The 27,805-nt window shown below is 41.6% G+C and overlaps 1 protein-coding gene across 4 annotated transcripts in view; it reads right to left on the bottom strand.

Moving 5' to 3' along the window:
* Positions 1 to 9,228: 9,228 nt before the first annotated feature.
* Positions 9,229 to 27,805, bottom strand: part of iqsec2b (IQ motif and Sec7 domain ArfGEF 2b) — a 65,142-nt gene continuing 46,565 nt past the window's right edge. For 2 of the 4 annotated variants that reach the window (XM_062999263.1, XM_062999265.1), the window contains exons 2-14: positions 25,539 to 25,821; positions 23,129 to 23,446; positions 21,950 to 22,965; positions 20,943 to 21,104; positions 20,632 to 20,754; positions 19,604 to 19,770; positions 19,007 to 19,146; positions 18,443 to 18,568; positions 17,178 to 17,277; positions 16,924 to 17,085; positions 15,750 to 15,947; positions 13,813 to 13,862; positions 9,229 to 11,756 (exon numbers count right to left, since the gene is read on the bottom strand). In XM_062999263.1, the coding sequence (XP_062855333.1) occupies positions 10,404 to 11,756; positions 13,813 to 13,862; positions 15,750 to 15,947; positions 16,924 to 17,085; positions 17,178 to 17,277; positions 18,443 to 18,568; positions 19,007 to 19,146; positions 19,604 to 19,770; positions 20,632 to 20,754; positions 20,943 to 21,104; positions 21,950 to 22,965; positions 23,129 to 23,446; positions 25,539 to 25,821 (4,198 nt within the window). In that variant the 3' untranslated portion in view covers positions 9,229 to 10,403. Of the gene's footprint in view, positions 11,771 to 13,812; positions 13,863 to 15,749; positions 15,948 to 16,923; positions 17,086 to 17,177; positions 17,278 to 18,442; positions 18,569 to 19,006; positions 19,147 to 19,603; positions 19,771 to 20,631; positions 20,755 to 20,942; positions 21,105 to 21,949; positions 22,966 to 23,128; positions 23,447 to 25,538; positions 25,822 to 27,805 lie in introns of all 4 variants that reach the window. The other 2 variants (XM_062999264.1, XM_062999266.1) reach the window with 2 other exon arrangements.

Raw genomic sequence — 27,805 nt, forward strand, 5'->3', positions numbered from 1 at the left:
ACAACCGTCTTCTGAGAAGTAGCTCCGGCTAGTCTTCACAGAATCTTCACTCAAAGCCAAGAGCCTGATAGCTACATACAGTACAGTGCATGTTATAAAATACTGTAAAATAGTTTATTTACAGTAGTATGCGATATGGTTTTATGTCATAAAGTAGGTCATAAGTTCACACAAACTGTCTAAATGATACTGTTTATATAATAACATGATAATAGCCATGTTACAAAGCACTGGTCAACTTAAACTGGTCCCTAGAACATGGCAATGAGTTCTATGTACTTCAGAGATGTTAGTAAGTGGAGAATGACCAAAGTGTTTCAAGCTGACAGGGATGGTAAGCTATGGTAAATCAAATAAGCACTCTTTACAACCATGGCGAAGAAAAACATCTCAGGATCAGCATCTACTAGAATTCACTAAAACCCAGAGGTGTAAAAATGATTTTCCTGTGAGTAATTGCCTCTTTTAACAAGACTGGACAAAAAAATATATATAGATATTTCCCACCTACTAGATTTTCATAATGTTAGGATCTGTCAGTGTTCCCATCAGTTGTTGATATGGCTGGGATGTTTAGAATGGCAAGAAACCAGCCCCCCAGGTAGATTTGCCCCCCTCCCCCATGCTCAGTTCATGGCTACGCCTTCCTTGGATTTTAGATTATTCAATGAACATGACATTACAAATAGGGAACTTGAGTGAAACATCATTTATTTAAGAAATTAAGTTACCCAACTTGCATTTCACCTTTGTGAAAAATACATTTTAAACCTTGACGTTAAAGTAAAGCAAATACCTTAAATGTACACAGGAATGCTATGCCATGAAGTAAGGACATCTTTGAAGATTTGATTTGAATATACAGTACATACCTGTGTGATGGTGTTTAAGCATCTGGAACATGGGTGACACTGTCTACAGCCAAGCAAGTTTAACATTATTATGAGTGGGCTTACATGCTTCTGCAAAAAAGCGAATGGAAACCGGCACCTTGAAGCTTGACTGAAATTTGCTACTATTCACAGAAGCAGAGGCTTTTTCCTTTTTTTCAAAAGGGTATTTAAAACTTCATTATAAATAAAGAAATTTTAACAGTCAGTCAAGGGTCAATAGCATTCAGCAAAAACAATTAGCATTTAGGAGTTCAAATCAGGTTTGTCATATGTTGGTGGTGCATGGGTGGTGAAGCATCACCAACCCACACCAAGCTGTTGCACATTTAAGGTAGAATGTGAACTCTACAGGAAGTAAGGTCTAACTTCAGTCATTCTGTCCCTTGTGTGCCCAAAAGGTGCGACAAGCAGAAAGCATTTTCCTGTACAGATGCTTTACATATAAAAACTCGTCTCACATTTGCCAAAAAGCACCTTGATGACCACTAAGTCTTTTGGGCTAATGTTCTGTGGACTGTTCATGGGTCTCCTTATATCCTGGCCATTGTTAGTGCACTGATGTGATCTGTTATTTGGTATAATTATATGGTGGTCATTGAGTTTTAGGTTTGAAGCACTTGAGCTGGCCATTTAGATGGTTCTAACCAATTAAAATCAATATGTTTCCATTGTTTATATTATGTTATATATATATATATATATATATACAGGGGTTGGACAATGAAACTGAAACACCTGTCATTTTAGTGTGGGAGGTTTCATGGCTAAATTGGACCAGTCTGGTGGCCAATCTTCATTAATTGCACATTGCACCAGTAAGAGCAGAGTGTGAAGGTTCAATTAGCAGGGTAAGAGCACAGTTTTGCTCAAAATATTGCAATGCACACAACATTATGGGTGACATACCAGAGTTCAAAAGAGGACAAATTGTTGGTGCACGTCTTGCTGGCGCATCTGTGACCAAGACAGCAAGTCTTTGTGATGTATCAAGAGCCACGGTATCCAGGGTAATGTCAGCATACCACCAAGAAGGACAAACCACATCCCAACAGGATTAACTGTGGACGCAAGAGGAAGCTGTCTGAAAGGGATGTTCGGGTGCTAACCCGTATTGTATCCAAAAAACATAAAACCACGGCTGCCCAAATCACGGCAGAATTAAATGTGCACCTCAACTCTCCTGTTTCCACCAGAACTGTCCGTCGGGAGCTCCACAGGGTCAATATACACGGCCGGGCTGCTATAGCCAAACCTTTGGTCACTCGTGCCAATGCCAAACGTCGGTTTCAATGGTGCAAGGAGCGCAAATCTTGGGCTGTGGACAATGTGAAACATGTATTGTTCTCTGATGAGTCCACCTTTACTGTTTTCCCCACATCCGGGAGAGTTACGGTGTGGAGAAGCCCCAAAGAAGCGTACCACCCAGACTGTTGCATGCCCAGAGTGAAGCATGGAGGTGGATCAGTGATGGTTTGGGCTGCCATATCATGGCATTCCCTTGGCCCAATACTTGTGCTAGATGGGCGCGTCACTGCCAAGGACTACCGAACCATTCTGGAGGACCATGTGCATCCAATGGTTCAAACATTGTATCCTGAAGGCGGTGCCGTGTATCAGGATGACAATGCACCAATACACACAGCAAGACTGGTGAAAGATTGGTTTGATGAACATGAAAGTGAAGTTGAACATCTCCCATGGCCTGCACAGTCACCAGATCTAAATATTATTGAGCCACTTTGGGGTGTTTTGGAGAAGCGAGTCAGGAAACGTTTTCCTCCACCAGCATCACGTAGTGACCTGGCCACTATCCTGCAAGAAGAATTGCTTAAAATCCCTCTGACCACTGTGCAGGACTTGTATATGTCATTTCCAAGACGAATTGACGCTGTATTGGCCGCAAAAGGAGGCCCTACACCATACTAATAAATTATTGTGGTCTAAAACCAGGTGTTTCAGTTTCATTGTCCAACCCCTACACACACACACACACTGATCAGCCATAACATTAAAAAACTGTCCATTTTATCTACAGTTACTGACTGTAGGTCCATCTGTTTCTCTACATACCTTTTTAGTCTGTTTTCACCCTGTTCTTCAATGGACAGGACCACCACAGAGCAAGTATTATTTAGGTGGTGGATCATTCTCAGCACTTCAGTGACACTGACATGGTGGTGGTGTGTTAGTGTGTGTTGTGCTGGTATGAGTGGATAAGACATAGCAGCGCTGCTGGAGTGTCCACTCACTGTCCACTCTATTAGACACTCCTACCTAGTTGGTCCACCTTGTAGATGTAAAGTCAGAGACGATCGCTCATCTATTGCTGCTGTTTGAGTTGGTCATCTTCTAGACCTTCATCAGTGGTCACATGACGCTGCCCATGGGACGCTCTTGGCTGGATATTTTTGGTTGGTGGACTATTCTCAGTCCAGCAGTGACAGTTAGGTGTTTAAAAATTTATCAGCGCTGCTGTGTCTGATCCACTCATACCAGCACAACACACACTAACACACCACCACCATGTCAGTGTCACTGCAGTGCTGAGAATAATCCACCACCTAAATAATACCTGCTGGTGGTGGTCCTGGGAGAGTCCTGACCATTGAAGAACAGCATGAAAGGGGGCTAACAAAGCATGCAGAGAAACAGATGGACTACAGTCAGTAATTGTAGAACAACACAGTGCTTCTATATGGTAAGTGGAGCTGATAAAATGGACAGTAAGTGTAGAAACAAGGAGGTGGTTTTAATGTTATGGCTGATCAGTGCATATGCTAGTTGATCTCACTATAACATTTTGTAAAGCATTGTGGGAGCCACGTTTGCATACTTGGAAATTGGATTAAAATAGCACTTCAAACAGGTCTTTTTACATACTTGAGATATTTATACTATACAGAAATTTTGCCTCGGGGTAGGGTGAGCAGTAGAAAAGGCATGAAGTAAAAGATGAATATACGTATAATACGTATATACGTAATATTACGTATAATAACGTAATGCTACTGTTGTTTGCAATGTTATTTGGCTATAGTACACAATTTAGGATGTAGCCATATAATACAGCTCAGTTGCCAAAATGAGTTGACATGTTGGTTAACAGTCTCCACCAGAATATCTATTAAAATTGTGTTAATTCCTAGTTCATATGTTTTAAGACAGTCCATCTATATTTTCTACATTCATGTTTCTGCATTAACACACAATAAGAAATAAATGACACCAGATTTAATCCACTGCAAGGACACTTTATAATAGTTTAGAAGCAATAAATATTGACATTTCTATATTCATTGCACACTTTCTGTACACAAATTATATGACTCCATATTTCTAAAAGAACATTCAGCTCTGTTATGACATATAGGTCTGCATTTTTATAGGCTTACAAAATAAATATGCAATATTTACCCACACTGGTGATGTACTCTCACACGCATCACATTCACACGTGCACAATCAAACCATGGTAATAGTTATTTGTATTGTGATCAATAGGATGTATGATATAATATTATAATAGGCTTTTTTATGTACAAATCTGTTTACAGAACACTTTTCATTCGGTAAGTACTGCAGTCATGCAAGGGAAGGGGGAATGCACCTGGAGAGAATGGCTATTGACTGGCTCTATCCAATATATTATATGAATTTTCTGGTTTTAGTGGTAGCAGATAAGCACCCTGATTAAAATAGCACTATTAATAAAACTACTTTGTGTTCTGATTACAAATAAAAAAGGCATTTGCTAACACCTTTTTAAAACTGACCCGTTTCAGTTTTGTATTGCACACTATAAACAAACCAAAAGCCAGGGACTAAAAAGACTGAATAAATACAAGCCTGCAACATTCAGTAAACACTTGTTAAGTCAAGTGTGATTGTCCATTTAAAAACAGCAATATTTTCTAATCTTCCCACTACTCTCTCATCACATGTGAGTGTATTTATATACAACACGGATCTATTTTACTTTGTTGTATCTATAATCTCTGTATAGACATTAATTATAATTATACGTAATAATATTCAATATAAATCATGTTCATAGTAAACAATAATCATCATAAAAAAGAAAACATTGCACAAAATTATGAAAGCTTAAAACATCAATACAACCCTGTGGGATGCATGAGCACTAACACAAACGAGCATTGTAAATATGCAACGACCAAAAGGAAGAGAGACAGTTGAAGCAGCTCAGTCTTTTCTGGAACGTTGCTTTAAGTTAACCGTGAATGTCCTTCATATTTCCCCAGATCAGATCAATTCAAATGAATTATGTAACACTTACTATTGCGCAAGTAAACGAGGAATCACTTTGACTTTCAAAGAAATACAAATGCTTTTAGGAATGACACCACCCTCTTTTTAACACTTTGAGTAACTTCATCTGTTAGTCAAAGATCTGTAATAAACAACTGTCGTGATCATTAATGACATACAATCAGAGCCGAAGTTTCCATACATTTGTAAGAGACATGTAAATCATAACAGCCGTTTTTTTAATTGAATGATTAAAACGTGCGCAACTTGTCCAAAATCTAAAGTTTGTTGTTAATCACATGGAGAAATTGCATTCTTTTTGGCACGGCATCATCTAAGCCCACAGCAACTGACCATTCAAACAATAAACAATTTCCCTCTAAGTGTACTTGTCATATATATCAGGGGTTTTGAAACTTTTTTTTTAAGCGACCCGCATTTTGTACATGATTGTTACCGTGACCCAGGCAACACATCAAAACACATTAAATTTGCCGCTCAGGTGGCACAGCAGCAAAAACACACGCTGAACACCAGAGCTGGGATCTCGAATACATCGTATCGAGTCTCAGCTCTGCCTGCAGGCTGGGCTGAGCGGCCACATGAACAACAGCTGGCCTGTTGTTTATATAGGGGTGGGGCTCTCGTAAATGATGCACTACGACCTCTGCTGGCTGATTGATGGCGCCTGCACAGAGATGGGAAAAGAGTGCGGATCAGGGTGTGTCTCTCCGTACACAGAGCTGATCCGCAGCTGATCTCATCTGGTGTGGGTGACAAAATGCATACGACCGCTGCCCACGTGTTGGAGGGGGCATGGGTTAGCTTCGTTCTCCTCAATCAGAGCGGGGATCAGCATTAGTGGAGAGGAAGCATGACGTAATTGGGCAATTGGACGCGATAAAAGTCGCAAGATAAAGGGTGGAGAAAATGCACAAACAAAATATATAAAAAATAATATATAAAATAATATAAAAAAACACATTAAATTTGTCAAAACATCAAATTTATCAAAATCAAACATAAAACAAAATATACTTAATTAATGAAAATTGGTGGCAATCTGGTCCCACTGTGGTTTACAATGTGTAACATAAAGCCTCCACAAGGGGCCGTTTGTGTACAAGTTTCTTTTTTTATGTGGCAGTTTAAATTTGTTTATTTAATTATTATTATTTTGTCTGCAACCCATTTGGTTACATTCATGACAGGAACGGTAGTTACTCATTACACAAGATTCATTAGTTCACAAGGTCATATCAGCTCACTTGCACGTCTTTGGACTGTGGGAGGAAACCGGAGCTCCCGGAGGAAACCCACACAGAAACGGGAGAACATGTAAACTCCACACAGAAAGGACTGGGACCACCCCACCTGGGGATCGAACCCAGGACCTTCTTGCTGTGAGGCGACAGTGCTACCCACTTAGCCACATGTTCTCCAATTATTCAGTTGCAGAAAAAAGTCACACAGATAATCCAGTAATAATTGTCCTGGTATTGAAAGACTGTCAGGAAATACATGTCTCTTGCAAGGTCTCTGCTTGGAGCTAATCTACAGTAGCTATTGCACTTATAAAAGTCCTTCACGGTTACTTGAATAGCTAACCAGCAAACAACGTTTTGTTATTATTAGTGACAACCAGTAGTCTTAATTTTGACTCACTTTCCACAAATAAACTTGTCTGTTTACACAGCTATACCAAACTAGTCAAATACTTTAGATCAATACAAATCAAGCCCTTAAGCACTTTCTTCATAAAAGCATACAATAATAACTTGGATAATGGATTACACCATATCTATTGAAGTAAGCACTGGTGCTAAAACAGTGATACCAGAGCTTGCTTTTATATATTTTTATATGTATTTTGAGCTTAATTTAGTTGATCTGTAAGGACTCAAGGATGTACATAAAAAAAAAGATATTTTCACGAGAGATTTGATGTAGGACATGCTATTGCACTAGTTCACCAGCAGATGATGTTAACATTACACTGGTACTTTATTGTTCTAGTGTGGAGATATTAAAAGAACTAATAATGAACTAATAATGAACTAATAACTAATAATGTTCTTTGAAATAATGAAAAATACATAATAGTACACCAGTGGCATAACTAGGAGCTCACAGGCGCCAGTGCAACAAAAAAATGCTGTATGCTGATCAGAATGAATTAAAGGTACTCACTCACTTTTAATATTTTACTTAACAAAAATATTGTAATATAATAATCACGATCTGGCGAGTGCAGCCAATGGGCCCCAGTGCAGCTGACGACCCATCTACCCCCACCCCCCGCCATGGTAGTTACGCCCCTGTAGTAGAAAGAAAGAAAACTATTATGAGTAAGAATGAGTCTGTAATGTAATAAAACAGAGAGAAGGTGAAGGGGTGTGCAGACTTTCCTGTACATTTAGACAATGACTTCATGGCATGTGACTTAAAATCCTTTTCAATAGTTTACCTACTACTGAAACAAACCATTACTGAAAAAATACCATTAAAACACACGCATAGGTTTTACAGTGTTTGATTGCTGGGGATACCTGGGTACGCCTCACTAGCTTAAGTCAGGCAGTGGAACTGCATGTGCATTAAGTGTATATGCTCTATAAAGGAAATAAATAAATAAAAGCTGTTTGACTAAGCACAGATCAGCAATTGCTGTTAATTGGGAAATATTTTGCCAACAAAACAACCATTTTATTTTTTATAGTTTTATATTTCTGCTTCTTAGATAAAGGTCATTTATTATATACATACGGTGGTACCTTAAAACTTAACGTCAGTTGGTTCTGGGACTGGCATTGAGTTTAAAAGGCGCTGAGTCTCAAGGCATTTTTTCCCATAAGGATGTATGGGAAACCTGTTAATGCGCTCCAAGGTCTTGTGGATTTGCATATATTTTAGGCTTATGTAAAATAATTGGGTTGTTTTTGACACGTATACACTAAAAATAACACAAATATAATATAAAAACACTGAAATAAAAAGCTGATTCTTACAATTTCTCAGAACCCTGAGCTGTAACACAAGTTTAAAAGTGAAACAGTGAGAAAATTCCAGCTAAACACACATACATGTGGAGCTTTCAGAGTGAATTTGATGGTTATTCCATACAAATGCAGATTCGTCTCATATGCACACTTTGCTAACTAGGGGTGTAACGATGCATCACGATGCAAAAATGTAGCGATGTGCATCGTGGACATCTTCGCGATTGCGCGTGCGTTCTGTAATTTATTAGTGATGGGTCGGTCGCGAACAATCTGGCTCTTAGAGTCGGCTCTTAAAGTAAACGACGGGATCCGGCTCCTCATTGGGAGCCGATTCGTGTTTTTTCCGGGTTTTTTTCTGTTTTTTCTGAGAGAGAGAGAGAGAGAGAGAGAACTTGATTTACAGAGCGTAGTTTTACATAGCGCTTTACGCAGCCAGACATTACACGCTGGAAAGGTGAGGAAAATGAGTGACAGGAAACAGTTCAGACCCACTGAGCTGGTGGGAGACCAAGTGTTCAGTCTACCCACATCTTATACATGTCACTGTGTATTGTAGCAACATCTGTCCCCTCAGATAGAATCTTTTCTAAAACAGGGCAGATCATAACAGAAAGGAGAAACAGGATCAACCCCTTAAAGATGAGCTGCTTGGTTTTTCTGAATGCCAATCTTCACTAAATACTTACAAATACTGTCACCTGGATGCTGCTTTTTGTTTTGCACATTTTCATTTATATTTTGTTGAGTGATGCTTTGTTGATGTTGTGTTGTTCCACTGTAGATGCAAATTTACAAATAATATACACAATCAGACCTTTTTGTCTAATTGAGATGGGTCTTTTTGTATTTTATAATTTATTGTTGTGGCACTCTGTTCCACGTTAAGTATATAAATAAAGCCATTTAAATAATAAACATTTAATAAAATGTTTTTTACATTAGTATTTCATTATACATGTAATTTGGTAATTTTAAACAACAACAAAAAATCTGTTTAAAGACTCAGCTCAGCTCAATGAGCTTGTTTGATTACTTTGATTTTCAATTTAAGATGGCGATAAGTAATTTAAAATTTGGTAAACCTGTTAGTAGGTTACAGTAAAGTACTCTGTTCTTTGTAATTACCTTTAATTGCAGGGGACTGAAGTTTTTTTTTTGCTTAAAAATGTACAAGAAAATGTGCATTGTTTTGCACTGTTTACACTTCAGAAAAAATCGTGAGAAAATCGAATCGTGAACTCAGAATCGTGAATCGAATCGAATCGAGAGCAGAGTGTATCGTTACACCCCTATTGCTAACGTATTACCGCACCGGTCAAGCTGAGTGCTGAGCAAAGCGGCTGTTCATTGTTTATTTGAAATGAAATAAATACATTTTTAAAAACAAACGTTTAAAGGAAACGTTGAGTTTAAGGGTACAAATTTCTCGACGTAGGGTGTTGAGTTTCAAAGACTTAGAGTTTAGGGGACGTTGAGTTCCAAGGTACCACTGTATTAGGCCAATATCTTATTTTTTCTTCACACAGAATCATTAGTGCTTCATTGTATTAGCCAAAGTATTATGCGGAGTTAAGGAAAGTGCTCTGTGAAATCAGTAAAGTATTTCTCTTAAATTCCATATGCTCTCTTTAAACATGCATCTTTCTCTCATCCTGTAAAAGTTCAAGACTAACCGTTCATCTGAGCAAGAAGCGAAAACATCAAAAAATTCATAGATTGATTATTGCGTACAGTTCTTCTCACTGTAATGCTTGAGACACGTCTTGTTCTATAATACAGGATGGATGCACACTGTATGCCTTATATAGGATAAAGACTCAGCACTGTAGGTGTGCTTTCCCTGATCTACAGGGTCCAGTTTCATTTCTTTATCAATAAAGAAATTAACACAAGCTCTTCTTCTGATGTAAGAACCGACTGAGAACGCATTCTCGTATGGCTGTAGGTATTTATGCACTCTCTGTGCAAGGTCAGTCAGTCAGAATTGTGAGCGAATGTCAGTCTGTGTGCGTGTTTCTTTGTGAATACATGCATGTCTTTAATAACTTTAAGTGCTAACATTTTCATTAATGTTATATAAGAGAGAAAAATTCATTTTTTGGCACTGAGTCAGTAACATCCACACTTGCAATTAGACAGTTCTGCCTTTTCTTAAGTGGCATTCTATGTATGATGGCCCTAAAACATAAGAGTGCACTTATTTATGTGCTCTAACTTGTCTCTGTTGTCCCGTGTCCCTCTATACTTGCGGGAAACGCAAGTGAAAGTAACAGAGTCTTAACAGGTTGCGTTTCTTCTTGCTGCCTTCCGTCCTGGCGCGACTTCCGCCTCCCATGTCTTCCAATCTCTCCGCAGTTCCTCCTCCCACCATTAGTGGGCCTCGTAGCGAGCCCCAGGATCGCACCTTTGGCCTTCCCCTGTTTATACTACCGTGCTGATCCGGCTGGAAGGTTTGGATTTGGCCCTGTCGGCTGTGCCAGTTTGACCTGGCGATGGTGCCGTAGCCTGTGGCGGTGGCGGGGCGGGGTGCTGGGGGGGGAGAGGGGAGAGAGGCATAAGAGGGGTAAGGGGGGAGGAAGGGGGGGGTAAAGGGGAGTGGGGTGGGGGAGGCGGTATGGAGGACATTGGAGGATACGGGGGCGGATACGGGCCGGCCGGCGACACGTGCTGGGCAGCGGCGGGCTGCCCGGAGGCTGGCAGGGCTGGCGGAGTGGGCGCTGGAAAGGGCGGTGGTGGGGGGCTGGCGAACACGAAGTGTTGCGGATGGGACGGGGGGAGGGGCGTATGCCCGTGGGAGTGTACGTGCTGGTGCGGGTGTGGCTGAGAGTGAGACAGGGCCAGTGGCGTTTTGCCCACTATGGCGCCCCCTCTGGCTGAGTGTGTGAGCTGCACGTGGCACAGGGTAAACGGTGGGAGTTGGGATAGTGGGGAGTGAGGAGAAAGGGGGAGAGGTGGGACGCAGGTCAAGCCCCCGCTGCCCGAGCTCCCACTGCCCGAACTCCCGTAGCGACCCTGCAAAGCATGTTGGGAGAGCGGTGGCATGTAGGGGGAGGGGTTGTGTGTTGGTCGGCGTGGCAATGTGACCCGCTGAAGCGTGGCATGCTGTCGAGGCGGGCCAGCGTAAAAGCATCGTTGGTGCGGGTGGCAGTAGGGGGGTGGAGGATGCCCAGCCATGCCCGCAGCCATGGTGTGGCAGTACTGGATCTTGGCAGTGCCACCTGACTCTTGTGGGCACAGGGTTAAAGGGGTAAGCGGCGGGGGCAGAGGGGGCACAGTAGGGGCGGGGTAAGGTGGCCCCGACTGGGTGATTGGGCCTGGCGTTTTGGCCACCCGCTTCGTCCCAAACAGCGATCCCAGGAAGGAAGTGGCGCTGGTCGTTGTTCCACTGGTACCCCCTTTCTCGCTGCTGCTGCTGCTGCTGGAAGCCGGCACAGTGCCAGAGGGCACGGGTGCCGTGGTGTGTTGCTGCCCCGGCCCACCCCCCACCCCCACTCCGGGGCTCAGGATGGGGCGGTGAGGCCGGTAATCTTCGGTTCCATAGCATCCCGACAGTGCAGTGGCTACTGGGTAACGTTGGTGAGGCTGTGGACTGCTAATGATGGAACCCTAAGACAAAGAGAGTGGGGGAGAGGAACAGACGGCAAGAGGGCCAGAGGAGGAGACGCAGGGCAGGAGGGAGGCACAAGGAAATGAAGGGCATGGGGTAGAGACAGAAAGAAGTGAACAAGGGATGTATATGTGCAGCAGTAACAAGAAGTGTAGGAGAAGGCGAGAGAAAGAGAAAGGGTGGATACAAGGTACGACAGCATTGTAAGACAGGGGGAGGGGAAATGGGTGAGTTGGTTAGAGTCATGGAACAACTTTAATTCAGTATTATTCAGAAATACAGTGTAAAACACTACTACGACTGATGCAGATGCTCATCACAAACCACTTACAGCTCATGCTTATCCATGCATAAAGACCACATAATGCACATTCCACCATAACACATGCTAGACTTGTGCGATAATGATTTTTAGTTCTAGTAAATATCTGTTTCTAGTTATTTTCTTAAACAGCTTTAATATCCTATTAAACTGAAACTGCAGCCCCACCCTAAGTCATGATGCTTAGAGTGAATGTGGGCCTTTAACGTATCACAATGCGTGTCAACCTTCCAGCTTTTACAGTCGGACAATTGGACCCCGTATTACTCTAAGCCGCTCTTCTTTACACATCTCAAACACTGATCCTGTCCTGCTCTAGATACTCTATGACAGGGGTGTCAAACCTATTTTCATCGAGGGCCACATCAGCATTATGGGCCGTTTGTTTGTTTCGTTCGTTTATTAGGATTTTAACGTCATGTTTTACACTTCAGGTTACATTCATGACAGGTTATATTGAACACAGTCATGGACAATTTAGTATCTCCAACTTACCTCACTTGCATGTCTTTGGACTGTGGGAGCAAACAGGAGCACCCGGAGTAAAGCCACGCAGACACGGGGAGAACATGCAAACTCCTCACAGAAACGACCCGGACCGCCCCAGCTGGGGATCCAACCCAGGACCTTCTTGCTGTGAGGCGACAGTGCTACCCACTTAGCCACCGTGCCTTTTGTAACATGTTTGTAACATATCCTGCTGCGATTGCAGTCTGGAGTATGGACAATTCTTTCTATCTATCTATCTATCTATCTATCTATCTATCTATCTATCTATCTATCTATCTATCTATCTATCTATCTATCTATCTATCTATCTATCTATCTATCGGTCACAAATTGAAATGCATTGTGGGAGATGTAGTTTATGTTCAATTATATAATGTATGCTTTAAAGCAGCATAGACTTTTATTTTAAGACAATCATACGCCTTTTAGGCTCTAGCGACCACAGAAAATGAGGTGGTGGGCCTCATTTGTCCCCCAGGCCTTTAGTTTGACACGTGTGCTCTATGACAAGCTGTTTACTGAAAAGGTTTTCGAAGTATTTCCGAGCCCACATGCTCGTACTTATTACAGAAGCAAGTGCCATCAGCTGGAGTGTATTAGCTAGTGGGGCTGCACCCGAGCAGCAGAAAGCCCCTGCCAAACGTTAAGCCGCTGGTACTGGTAGGACTAATGTAGCCAATATCCCACCACCCTTCATGGTAATGGTAATTGTTTAATAATGACTAATGCAAAACTAACCATGAATCACTAAATCAAAAGTAATGTACGATGGACTATTTTTGTCATTTAAATAGAAGAAATAAAGAAGCAAACTTGCTCATTTAGTTAAACAATACAATTATAGTAAATGTTACTGGACTATTATAAAATCATATCGCACAAGGCTAATACATGATGTAACAACATCACATTTAATATGCACATTTTCACTCTCACTGGGATTCAACAGATGATGTTTTTTCACTACGGACAAACACACCACAGTAAACCATCATTCTGTAGCACTAGCAGGTAGCATATTACTGTCTGGTCACATCCATTTATGGCTTTAGGTGTGTGGAGTGTTAGAGATGCATGCGAGGCAGGGCCGCATGTTCATTTGGAAGTGGGGTTTTCAAGGCAGACATGCTTGGTGAGTGGGATGATCGCTTTGGTGGTGGGATTTGGGCGGAAGCTAAAGATACAGACCTCTGCTCCACTCAGACTTACTTCCATTGTACTGTCAAGGGAACCAACGCTGTTTCTGCGACCACGTTTCCCTGCACCAGATCGGGACAAGGCAGAGTCTTTAACAAATGTGTAAGTGGTTGTGTGTGTTTGCATATGTGTGCAGACAGTTCAGGTTAAAAGTTTTAGGATTTTCATTTCTGCAGCTGTTCTACTTCTGTGACTTTAGGATTAGACATGCTTCCTTGTAACTTTTATGTATTTAACTTTACTGGGAGATTTTTATAAAAGCATGAAAAGAATCTGCTGGGACAAAAAAACGACAGTAATTCAACTTTGTATAATGACATTCATAATTCATATTTGTTTGGGATTAAATTGACTATGGCTAGTGACTGCTCTGTGCTCATATCAATAGAACCATAGTGGTTGTCCTTCATATACAGTGGGGGAAATAAGTATTTGATCCCCTGCTGATTTTGTAAGTTTACCCCCTTACAAAGACTTGAACAGTCTATAATTTATATGGAAGGTTTATTTGAACAGAGAGAGACAGAATATCAACAAAAAATCCAGAAAAAAAACCATTAAATAAAAGTTATAAATTAATTTGTATTTAATTAAGGGAAATAAGTATTTGATCCCCTACCAACCAGCAAGAATTCTGACCCCCACAGACCGGTTATGTGCCCATGAGGCACACAAATTAGTCCTGTCCCTGTATAAAAGACTCCTGTCACAGAATCAGTTTCTTCCGTTCAAATCTCTCGACCACCATGGGCAAGACCAAAGAGCTATCAAAGGACGTCAGGGACAAGATTGTAGACCTGCACAAGGCTGGAATGGGCTACAAGACCATCAGCAAGAAGCTTGGTGAGAAAGAGACCACTGTTGGTGCGATAATTCGAAAATGGAAGAAATACAAGATCACAGTCAATCACCCTCACTCTGGAGCTCCATGCAAGATCTCACCTGGTGGGGTAAGAATGATTCTGAGAAAGGTGAGGTCAGTCCAGAATTACACGGGAGGAGCTTGTCAATGATCTAAAGGGAGCTTGATTGACCTGGCTGTGTGGCATGAAGCATTGTCATACTAAAAAAAAATTATTAGAATTGAGGAACATTGTCAGAGCAGAAGGAATCTTCCGGGAACACCTTGTACATGGCTTATTCACGTGTCCTTTACAACATTCCAGCCTTGCTGAGGCATCTCAAGATCATCCCGACCCTCCACCAAATATCACAGTGGGTGACAGATCACACCCACTCTGACTGTGGGATCACAGTCTGGTCTCTTCAGATGTGTTTACTTCAGGGACCCAATGAGTCTGGTTCCTCTCAAGATTTCTTCTTGTAATTTTAAGGGAGTTTTTCTTTGCCAATGTTGCCCACGGCTTGCTCAACAGGTGTTGTATGGTCTGTCAGTCCTTGATTCTGTAAAGTCCCTGTAGGATCCTATTTCAGTCTGTCCTCGCCATGCACTTCACCCCTGCTGCCTTTTGCCATTCTATTAGGTCACTTTATACTGTAGGTCATTTGATGTAAGCCTACGATTATTGAGAGACGTTTAAATGACAGAGGAAAGCTGTTTTTGCTCTGCTGGTTGGTAGCCTTGTTGTCCCCAAATGTTATTTAAAACTCATATTTTCCTCAAAAAATCTTGGTCAGTGTTATTTTTAGTAAGATTTGGTCCAGGTGATTATTTAATCAGTATCTCGTTAAGTAGAAATATGTGCATACATGTAGAACTGCTGGTTTAAGAAACATTTGGAATGGTTTGTTCATTTTTCCATGGTATATTTTAGTTAACAATTTAAATTAAGAAATAAATGCCGTCACTTTTCAATCTGCACTGCATATAATCATTAAGTACCTCATCTGAAACACTCTACTCATACCGGCTCAAAATGGCTTTAATTCTAGTCCATTTTACAATAAGTGCATCATTTTTCCATCGTTCTTGCATGCAAGACTCTCACCTGAATCAGACAGGTCCCTCAGTGAGGAGCTGAGAGCAGTGCGTTTCAGGCCCTCACTAGGCAAATAGTTGTCATCCAGACTCGGTCCTCCAATAGAGCCGTTCACCACTTCGTTCTTAACTCCTCCCACACCTGCACCCACCACACTGCTGTTTATCAGACTGGGCCGCAAGACACCTTTCTGCTTCTCCAGCTCCGCTGCAAAGAAAAAAAGATCAGCAAATTATTAGGGCTGTGTCACAAAAAGTATTGTCAACCAGGTCTGAGTGATTATTTCACCTTGTTGCTTCAAATTGTTTGTGAAAATAATTGGAAACAACACATTACAAAAATCACAGGTGATCGCTGTCATAGGGTGCATTCACATGAGAAGCGGCAAAACCACTTTTGAGCTGGCTGTGGTGTTGTTTCCTATGGAACTGGATTCCTGCTTAGCTTGCCTTTTTGAAGCGCCTCCAATGAGACAAACTGTTTGATATGACGTGGTAAATGCAACCTAGGCAGTATGAACAATGCTTAACATGAACAATGCTTAACGTGACTTATTGTATTAAAACAACAAACAAGGAATTTATTTAGTGGAGAGAACGTATAATTAAGAGAGGTTTAGTGTTCCTATTGTTCTTTTCATACATTAAATCATGTTCAGCTTTTTTTTTTAACAATAAGCGTTTTAGAATCTATCAGAAAAGTTGATTCTCACAATTTCTCTTCACCCTGAGCTGTAACACAAGTTTGAAAGTGAAACAATGAGGAAACTACAGCTAAACAAAGATACATGTGGACGTTTCAGAGTGGATCATATTCGCACTTTGATGACAATGAGACTCATTGGCGCTTCTCATATTAATGCACCCTTACACATACAGAGCTCAAGCAATTCACTTGCAGATACCTTGAAATGGATGAATTTATAACAAACCAAACACAGAGCAATCAGCAAACACCAAACAGTCTGCAGCAAAACAAATAAATAAGTAAATAAAAACTAGAAAATACAAAGGCACCTGCTTTAGCTATAGTTTATTGAGTTTAAAGTTACATGCCCCATACTGCTGTGTCAGTTCTGCAAGGAAGTCTGCTTTGTTGTGCTATTATCTTTTCTTAACTGTGTGTTTGATTTATGATCATGCTGCTACGTTTATGAAACACCAGCAAAGGAGGCTGTACTTACACTCCACCCTGTATTTCTCCATCTCCTGCACCTCAGCGATGCTCTCTCTCAGGTCACTAACAAACCGTGTTCGGTCCTGCTGACTCGGGGCGTTGAACACGATCAGCACCTTACGCTCACCACCCGGAATTGCAGATGTTAGCCTGATACCATGTGGGTAATCTGAAAGAAGTAGAGAGAGACATGAAGTGAGACTGACAATATAGGATACAGCAATTGCAATTTGGAACTCAGATACAGATAAAATATATTACAGGAGTTCTGGAACATGTGAACTTGCATCTCCACCAAAGCAAATGATTGTCGGAAACTGTATGTCACGGAGGTTTTCTTCTTCTGGAAGATCTTTGTTACCTAAAATAAAACAAAATAACACAAATGATGAATCAGAAATACAACAGAAGGTAAAAAGTTCATATACACATGTAAGGGACTGTGTGCCAAGGAATTCTTGGTATTTCAGTTCTTTTTCTGTGAGTAAACGATTGAATTACATCTGTTCTTGTTCAAGAAAGCTCACTAATGTTTATTTATTTTTAATCAGTGAATTTTGGGTTTTCTAAAAATCAACTGGTTCTAATATATACAGTACAGCAAAGGAAAAACCATCAGGGCCTATAGAGAGAGCCTAAATATTTGAATATAATATAACAATATAGAAAGTAAACAGTTTTAATTTTATTTTATGTACCCATAATGTACAAATCAACATTTAAGCAAACACAAATCAAAGCTAATAAATCCATCATATCTGCCTGTTAGATTTGTGTTGGAATGTGGGGGTTAGATTAAAGAATCCTGCCCTCTGCTGGCGGTAGAAAAAAAACATCATTTCAACTTTCATTCTCAGTAGGACAAAGCAATTAAATTCATTTACTGTTTTCTCCTATTCAGGGTAACAGTGGGTTTGATTCAATGGGTGAAAGGTAGGAAACCATAAACAGGTCGCAGTATATCACAGGGCAAACACAGACATTCATACCTAGGGCAATATGAGTAGCTCCAATTAAGCTAGCTTCCAGGTACCGGAGTAACAGTTTGCTACTGACATACAGCACTTGTTTGGTGGTGTATAATGTAGAATGTTATTTAGCATTGTGACATGGCCTTATTAGTTTTCCTTGTTAGTAATTATGATTGATCAAAGCTGGTAACTACTTTGTGTCCATATAAACGGGGCATGGGTGACACTGTCAACAGTCAAGCAAGCTTTATACTGCCAATAATTTAGAAGCTGATATGCAACAAAAAAGCCACAGTTCTGAAGTTTCTTTGTCCATGTTATTAGCAACTAAGTTTCTAAGCTTAAAGTGATGTGAAGCTTGCTTGACTGTGGTCAGTGACACCTATGTTCCAGGAGCTTTTATTTTGGATCACCTGTCCAGTGGATCCAACCATTCAGATATTTTTTTGTTTATGTACTTTTTATGTTAAGTGCAGCTAAACTAGTTCTATTTGTCTGGCCCAGACATAGTCAAACACTTTGGGTTCATGAGTTCATCGTAATTGATAGACGTACCACCAGCAGGTCATTAAAGAGGAAGACCTCTCTTTGGTGGACACCAATGCGCTGAGGTCGGTTGGGGTCGGGGACCTCGTAGAGCTGGCAGCAGCACACCAGCCTGCGATGTGGAAGAGACAAGACCTGCAGGACACAGGAAATTACAAATTATATAAACATACAGTGAAACAGAATAAACAGTGGTTAGCAAAAACATTAAATAGCCAAAAGTATGTGGACACATTTTCTAATAAATAGTTATTATTAATTATGTTTGGGTGTTGCTTTTCCAATATTTTTTGACTGAATGGGCACAGGGACAATACCAAATTATGTGGCTTTCCCAGAAGAGTAAAATCAATTATAGCTGCAAAGGGAGCCAAGGGTCAACTATTAATTCCCATGGTTTGGAAATAATTTACATATTAGGAAGCTGATAGATGCCAGCTGTTAAGTCATTTGGTAGGGAGGCATAGCATATAATTGTATAGGCAACGCTTCTAATGGAAATCATTAGTTCTAAGAACTGCTATGAACTGCCTTAGAACAAACAAATATAAGACAAATCTACTTCATACTCACTGGTTTCTTGCCTACGATGGCTCTTTCCACAGCCTGAACCTGGGAGACATGATCATCATTGGTTCTAAGTTCCCATTTCTGAATGCGCTGGTAGATCCCCACCAGCAGGTCGCGTGGGATATCCTGTCCATTATCAACTCCTGAGAGACACAGGTCATTTACTGTTAGAATATTAATTCATTTATTAACTATTCTGTTTCCAAGCAGTGTGGTCTGGGGTCTGGGTCCTTTCTGTGTGGAGTTTGCATGTTCTCCCCGTGTCTGCGTGGGTTTCCTCCGGGAGCTCCGGTTTCCTCCCACAGTCCAAAAACATGCAGTCAGGTTAATTGGAGACACTGAATTGCCCTATAGGTGAATGGACACCCGTCCAGGGTGTTACTGTGTGCCTTGTGCCCATTGAAAAGCTGGGATAGCCCCCCACCGCGACCCTACTTGGATAAGCTTTTAAGAAAGTGAGTGAGTGAGTTTGTGTTTAATATACTGTGTTTATAGGCAATACACAAAAAAAATCAAAAAGCCTGACTCTGCTCTCAATAAATGTTTATGTGTGTGTGTGTGTGTTTGTGTGTGTGTGCGCAGGTATGACTGGAATCTCACCTCGCAGGTTTTTAATAAAGTCCTCCAGCTTCATCTTTCTGTCTGGTTTAACACTGGGGCTGTACATGTCAGTGTTCAGGAGGATAATAGCAAAAGCCAGGATGAAGATGGTGTCAGGATTCTGGAACTGGCGTATCAGTACTGGGTTACACACACAATACCTCTGACTGAAGACAAGAGTGAGAGAAGAGAAAAGAAGATTTCTTAAAATGGTAAACTCGCGAAACCTGGCAGTATACCATTCTCATTGCTTTTATTGGTTTATATTCTATACCAGACCATCCTGATCAGGTATGTCAAAGAATACACCCCAGTCTGTCAATCCATTCACTTTGTTCACACACCTAGTGGCAATTTAGAGCAGCCAACTGTTCTACTGGCATACTTTTGGAAAGCTGGAGAAAACCCAGAGTACCAAGAGAAAAAAACACGGTAACACAGGAAGAACACATGAAACTCAAATTAAAATGCTTATTTTCTAAATTATATGAAACAAAAGTATTATTTTTATTATTTTATTTGTATGGTCCCAATTTAGATATATTACATTCACCTTGTGCACTCTGGAAAACCCTTGCTGGTCACTGACTTCTTCTATATGCTGACCAGCAATGGATTCTTACAGAAAGCCTTCCAGAGAAGGCTCAATCACTTATGCCAGCTCCTCAACAATTTTTCAAGGGCATGGCTCGTGAAGCATCACTGGGCAGGTTAACACACATGGAGGATTTTGCTTCCTGCCCACTTTCAACTGTGTGAGCCCTGACACACCTGAATGACTGTTTGATTTATAATTAATTAGAGTACAGCTACAGGTTACAAACAGCTCATGGTATTGTCTGAGCTCAGGCCTATAAGTGAGTTAACGGTGAACCAGGTCATGTTCTATTCTCAGTATAGGTAAACAAGTCTTGTCATTGGTGCCAATACTGTATGTAACAGTGTGGTGTAAAGATCACATGTAGACCAGGTACAAAAATGCTGAGTATTTCTTTAACCTTTAATGACATGAAAATAGACATACAGACCTGAAAGCTTCAATAAGTCGTTCCACTTTTTGGGCCTCTCCTTGGACTTTGATCTGAGCTTGAAACTTCCTTAGTGCATCATCTAAATCCATTCCAGAAAAATCCATCTCATCTACCACACAGCTACAACAGAGAATGGGAAGAAAATGATGATGAAAAGTGATTCAATCGATTGACAGCTGTCTTTATTTGACGTATGTTGAATATGTATGTCTTATCCAATGAACATCCTTCAGTGTTAACATGTTAATGTCCTAGCATTATTTATAAGGCCAATTTGTTTCTCTTATTTATGCAAAACATTTACATACTCAAGTACATCCTTGTTGAACTGCTTTTGTCTGTTGCCCAGAAACTCCCCAATCATCTGCCGGCTTAAGCCCTTCCTCTCTAGGATAAAGCGGGCGATGCCAACGGGTGTGTCTGACACAAAGCCATGCTCTATCAGGTACTGGATGCCCTTCTCTGGTTTCCTGTGGGTTACAAAAGCATACACATTCCATGAGGTCAGCTTAGTTTACAGTATAGAGCAGTTCAGTTTCAGTGTATTATTATGAACACAAACACAGTTTATCCAGATCATTATATACAGACATCTAGTAACAATGCCTTTTAGCATCTATATTATCCACATATTTATGTTTAGCGCCTAGTCATTCCATCCTTTATATTATAGGCAATAAATGTCATACTCCTGTTTTTATTCATGCTTTCTTTCAGAAGGCTTTTAATGAGAACAATCATGGTCCAGTAGTGGAGGAGTTAGTGCAGGGGTGTAAGAATTCATTCCTACAGCTTAAACTTGATAAAACCAAAGAGATGCTGATTGATGTTATGTAAGATTTATCATTTATCATCAATTGATGGCATATACACAGACGAGGCATAACATTATGACCACTGACAGGTGAAGTGAATAACACTGGTTATCTCCTCATCACGGCACCTGTTAGTGGGTGGGATATATTAGGCAGCAAGTGAACATTTTATCCTCAAAGTTGATGTTAGAAGCAGGAAAAACTGGCTAGACGACTGGGTCACAGCATCTCCAAAACTGCAGCTCTTGTGGAGTGTTCACAGTTTGTAGTGGTCAATATCTATCAAAAGTGATCCAAGGAAGTGCATTGCAGTTGCAGTGCATTGCAGTTGCAGGGCTGTTTTGGCAGCAAAAGGGGGACCAACACAACATTAGGAAGGTGATCTTAATGTTAAGCTGATCGGTGTAAGCATTTGGGACAATAATTGATGGGAAGCTGAGTTTCGATCAAAACACAAACTGGATCATTAAGAAATGTAGCTCAGTTCACATTTCACTTACTTGTTAAAGAGGTTAAGTCCGATTCGGTACTGCCTTCTCTGTGCGACATCATTGTTAAAGGCGGGTGAGTCCCAGCTATGGCGGCTCTCCCTCTGATAGGTCTGCTTGCCCAGAGGGGGCAGTGGCTCCCGTAGACTGTCTCTGGATGATGATCCTGAGCTGCAATTAATGGTTTCATTGGAGTTCGTTGTGGAGTTCAATGAGTCGTTATCACCGTCTGAGCAGCACTGCTGATTCAGGCTTTCAGAGGCCAGTGGTGCAGAAGAGGAGGACGACAGTGGTGTGGTCGGGGGCTGTTGTGGGGAGGACGAAGACGATGGGGTGTCTGGATACTGGTGATGGTGGTGATGATGGTGGTGGTGAGTCACGTGTTGCGGAAGGTGTGTTGCTATTGGGCGGTTAATGGGACGTGCCTGGCCTTGAGCTTTGGCATTAGGGTTATGCTTGAGCGTGCCTTGGGGTGAGCCTGCACTTGAGTCCTGCTCAAACACTAGTTGCCTGCTGAGAGAACCGCGATCAGAGCGGTCGCTCATGTCCACCGAGCTGTCACTGGGTGGCTCAATGGTAAGCAGGGGCAGGTGCGCCCCTCGGAGACGGTAATCCCTACACTCGGTGCATGGTGTGCTGCGCCGGCTGTTGCTACTACCGCCTCCTTCCGTGTCCCGGCTATCTTCTCGCCCCCCAACCCCGCCAGCCATGCCCCCCCAGAACTCTGTGTCTGTGCTGCTTGGTGCCCGGTCCAGAGAAAGTGGCGATGAAGGTAGGCCGTCGTCCATGTAAAGTGTGACATCACTGTATGAAGTAGCAGTGCTGTCCTCATGCATGCTCAAGCCTCCAGGTCCACCCCGATCCCGATCGGCTAGACCTCGACGGAGGGATGGGTGACTGTTGCTGCTCCAGATACACTCGCCAAAGTCATCCACTGCTCCACTGGAGTCCCCGAGGCCGTCCTGGGAATCGTCTCTGCCTGGACGGCATGTCAGTGCATCATCGATCGAGTCAGCCAAGGACTTTACCTAAAGAATAAACCACAAATCATGTTCTGGTAATGATCAGATTCTACTTGCTGGTACTTTTTTGAGTTTGAGACCAGATAATTTATCTATTTAAATGAATAGTAGTTGTAAGTTACTAGACTTTTACCATGTATTACTCATGTATTACTAAGCAGTACCCCACCTGTCTGGAGAATGAGTCCTCCAAATGGGTATACTCCGGGCTGGCAGAAGAGCCATGCTCCATGTCTGGTAAATGTGGAGGCCCCATTCCTGGAGTGTAGCAGGTCTGAGGCTGTGCCTGAGGCTGGCGGTCATCAAATGAGTACTGCATGCGCATGTTGGACAAGATGATGCGCCGGGTCATGCGGCTTTCAGAGGCTGAGCTGCGTAGGCGTTCAAAGTTCTTGTTCATGCGATATTGCCGGAAGGCAGTCTGGATAGTTCGGGCCGCACGTCTGCTTAGGAAATAGCCGCCGTACTTCCTCTCCAGCATTTCCACCTGGAGAGTGGTATTAAAAAATGGATGAAGTTTAGTTCTTGTATTTGTTGATTTCTCATGCACAATGATTTAAAACAGGGGGTCACATGAATACAAAAGGCTTATAGATACAAAGATTTAATGTCTTTCGGGATTAATAAAATATCCATCCATCCATTAATCTACCCATACAGTCCATCCATCCATCCAACCCACCCACCCACCCACCCACCCACCCATCCATCCATCCATCCATCCATCTATCTATCTTTATAAAACGGATAGTTCCGGTCCTAAAATCTGATTGGCTGAGCCACGTTCTAAGCCGTTGTAAAATCCCCGATAAACGCACACCTATGACCACCTCACATCATTCCATATTAATACGCCACTGAATAGAAAAAATTAATGTTATTTTCGCCCTCATGTTGCCTAGCAACACTGTTAATCGAACTATTTTGCGTCGCGGAAGAATGCTTTATTGTAAGTTTATACACAATAAATACATTTATGAATTAAACGTTGTATTTATTATATTTTATGTTGACCGCCGTTTTATAAAAGCAATAAGCAGATAAGAAGTTTTAGGCACTCCGCTTCGCGGATCTGTCTGTCTGTCTGTCTGTCTGTCTGTCTGTCTGTCTATCTATCTATCTATCTATCTATCTATCTATCTATCTATCTATCTATCCACCCATACAGTCCATCCATCTGACCATCTGTCCATCCATCCATCCATCTATCTGACCATCTGTCCATCCATCTATCTGACCATCTGTCCATCCATCCATCCATCTATCTAACCATCTGTCCATCCATCCATCCCTCTATATATCTGACCATCTGTCCATCCATCCATCTATCTAACCATCTGTCCATCCATCCATCCCTCTATATATCTGACCATCTGTCCATCCATCCATCCATCTATCTAACCATCTGTCCATCCATCCATCCCTCTATATATCTGACCATCTGTCCATCCATCATCTATCTAACCATCTGTCCATCCATCCATCCATCCATCTATCTGACCATCTGTCCATCCATCCATCCATCCATCTATCTAACCATCTGTCCATCCATCCATCCCTCTATATATCTGACCATCTGTCCATCCATCCATCCATCTATCTAACCATCTGTCCATCCATCCATCCCTCTATATATCTGACCATCTGTCCATCCATCCATCCATCTATCTAACCATCTGTCCATCCATCCATCCATCCCTCTATATATCTGACCATCTGTCCATCCATCCATCTATCTATCTAACCATCTGTCCATCCATCCATCCCTCTATATATCTGACCATCTGTCCATCCATCCATCCCTCTATATATCTGACCATCTGTCCATCCATCCATCCATCTATCTGACCATCTGTCCATCCATCCATCCATCAATCTATCTGACCATCTGTCCATCCATCCATCCAGTCATCAATCTGACCATCTGTCCATCCATCCATCCGTCCATCTATCTGACCATCTGTCCATCCATCATCTATCTAACCATCTGTCTATCTATCCATCCATCCATTTGACCATCTGTCTATCTATCTATCCATCCATCCATCCATCTATCTGACCATCCATCCAGTCAGGTCTATTCGCCTGACTCACGCCCCCTCCGACGCGTGCGCTGTCCCTCGACCCCTTCTTTTTTGCCCGTGCTTTGGTGGATTACATTCTTTTTTATTTATTTAATTACCTATTTTCTAATGACAGAGTTTGTCAGTGTCATCCAGTGGTTTCTTGGTTAAAACCTATAACACCACAATTCCCTTCTGAAAGTTGTGGGCTGAGATGGGTGGGAGGGTTTGCATTCCTGTCTTCCCTTTCAATCAGAGTGCCATTAGTGTCTGGCTAAAAAGCAGTAAGCATCCACTTATAGACACTTTAATCTGACACTGCATGAGCCCTAGCTTGTACAAAGACTGTTGGCTGACATGTTTCTTTGAGGAAGCACCTGCTAGACCTCAAACTTCCGAACTGGTGGTTGTTTGATGACAGGGAAGATTCATCCGCCTGCTTGGACTTGGCAGTGGGAGAAAAACGAAAATTGGCCCACAACTAATTACTCTGGTAAAGATACAAGCATGCTGTACCTTCTTATCCTGGAGGTCTGTTGAGAGCTCATAGCTGTCCGATAGAGCTTTGCACCTCTTGTTCTCCTCTTCCTCCTGCTTGCGTAACGCCAGACTTGCCGGCTGGTTGCGTGTGCGCTGAGCCCATGTAAGGCTAGCCGGGCTGGGAGGGGGCACGACAGGCCCCCGAGGGCCTGGTGGGCCACAGCTACCCTCACGGTAGCAGTCAGAGTGGTGCTGGTAAGGACTTTTAGTGCTGTCTAAGAATGGGTCCGATTCTGAAGCCTGAGTCTCCTCATCAACGCTGGATTGAGAAAAAGAAAACAGAGATGGAGAGAAAGAGATGTGGAGATGTTCACTTTCAGGTATGAAACAACATAGAAAAAGGCAGGGTGAGATAAAAATCACCTGCCCAAGGGGTTCTGAGGGATGAGTTATTGTTCATTTTTAATGACTTTGCATTTTCACTGGTAGATAACATTTAAAGCAGAAACTCTGAAACATTTCTACAATATATAAACAATTGAGGTTAATTACTTGGTTGATGTAAAATGAAAAAGGCAACAGGAGAGATATAAGCCTATTGTTTGTCATTTTTGACTTTTAAAAAATTGCCGTTGTGCACCAAGTCTATTAAACAATTCTCCAACTTGCAGTTGCATCATAGTATTATTTTCTTTATGCCCTACAGCTAGTTCATTTATTTTATCAAGCTTATCCAGTACTGCCTGCATATTATTATAACTGAAGCAAGGGAATACTTTTTTAATGCAGCACTTGCTAGTGAAACTGTCTAATCCACACTTGGGCATTGCATAATGTCGGTGGCAATACAAATCACACATACACCGATCAGCCATAACATTAAAACCACCTCCTTGTTTTTACACTCACTGTCCATTTTATCAGCTCCACTTACCATATAGAAACACTTTGTAGTTCTACAATTACTGACTGTAGTCCATCTGTTTCTCTGCATGCTTTGTTAGCCCCCTTTCATGCTGTTCTTCAATGGTCAGGACCCCCACATGACCACCACAGACAAGGTATTATTTGCATGGTGGATCATTCTCGGCACTGATGGAGTTTTTAAACACCTCACTGTCACTGCTGGACTGAAAATAGTCCACCAACCAAAAACATCCAGCCAACAGCGCCCCATGGGCAGCGTCCTGTGACCACTGATGAAGGTCTAGATGATGACCAACTCAAACAGCAGCAATAGACGAGCGATCGTCTCCGACTTTACATCTACAAGGTGGACCAACTAGGTAGGAGTGTCTAATACAGTGGACAGTGAGTGGACACTGTATTTAAAAACTCCAGCAGCGCTGCTGTGTCTGATATACTCATACCAGCACAACACACACTAACACACCACCACCATGTCAGTGTCACTGCAGTGCTGAGAATGACCCACCACCTAAATAATACCTGCTCTGTGGTGGTCCTGTGGGGGTCCTGACCATTGAAGAACAGGGTGAAAGCAGGTTTAAAAAGTATGTAGAGAAACAGATGGACTACAGTCAATAAGTAGAGTTTTTAACAAGACATGGACTTTTAAGTATTTATTTACAGAAGTGAGATGTAAAGCCGTTTAAAGATTACAGTTGAAATCACAAGGACTTGAACGATGCAGAGCGCTCATATATGAAGCCTGCCTAGCTAAACTGCAAAAGCAGTCCAGGCCAGCTTTGTGATATCCAAAAAGAATATTCAACAATACCAAAGGGACTGAAAAACAGCAGATGAGGTAATTAGACTCCAAACAAAATAGCAGTAGGACTTTTTGTAAAGGTAATTTACAAACCTGCACGTTTTGTTCACACCTGTTTTCATGAAAGTTGATTAAATAGTGAAATAATGTTGATGTTTTTACTCTGCCTGCTTCTCATTTTCATTACCTGACTGTAACATCGACTCTTAACAGCAACAGCTTATGGTTTTTCTATAAAGAGATACAACTAACATTGAGCATAATTAAGTTTACTTTATTGGTCCAGCCCTCCATAACAGTCCCAATTTCTTATTTGGCCAACTGAAGATTAGGTAATCAATTAAAATAAAGCAATATTTGAATTAAAAACTGTAATCCTATAATATAAGATGAATCTAACTATCATTATATTAATCATTTTAAATAACAGCTTCATTATTAAATCTCTGAGACCACAAAACCCTAGAGCTGTGTGGTATCAGCACTACCTGCTGCACCACCCAAATATTATATAAACAAAATACTCTGTTTTTAACTTGTGTACTCCCTTTCTGACCTTTTGGGTTGCAAT

This window comes from Trichomycterus rosablanca, chromosome 7, assembly GCF_030014385.1.
Source record: "Trichomycterus rosablanca isolate fTriRos1 chromosome 7, fTriRos1.hap1, whole genome shotgun sequence".
NCBI classification, from domain to species: domain Eukaryota; kingdom Metazoa; phylum Chordata; class Actinopteri; order Siluriformes; family Trichomycteridae; genus Trichomycterus; species Trichomycterus rosablanca.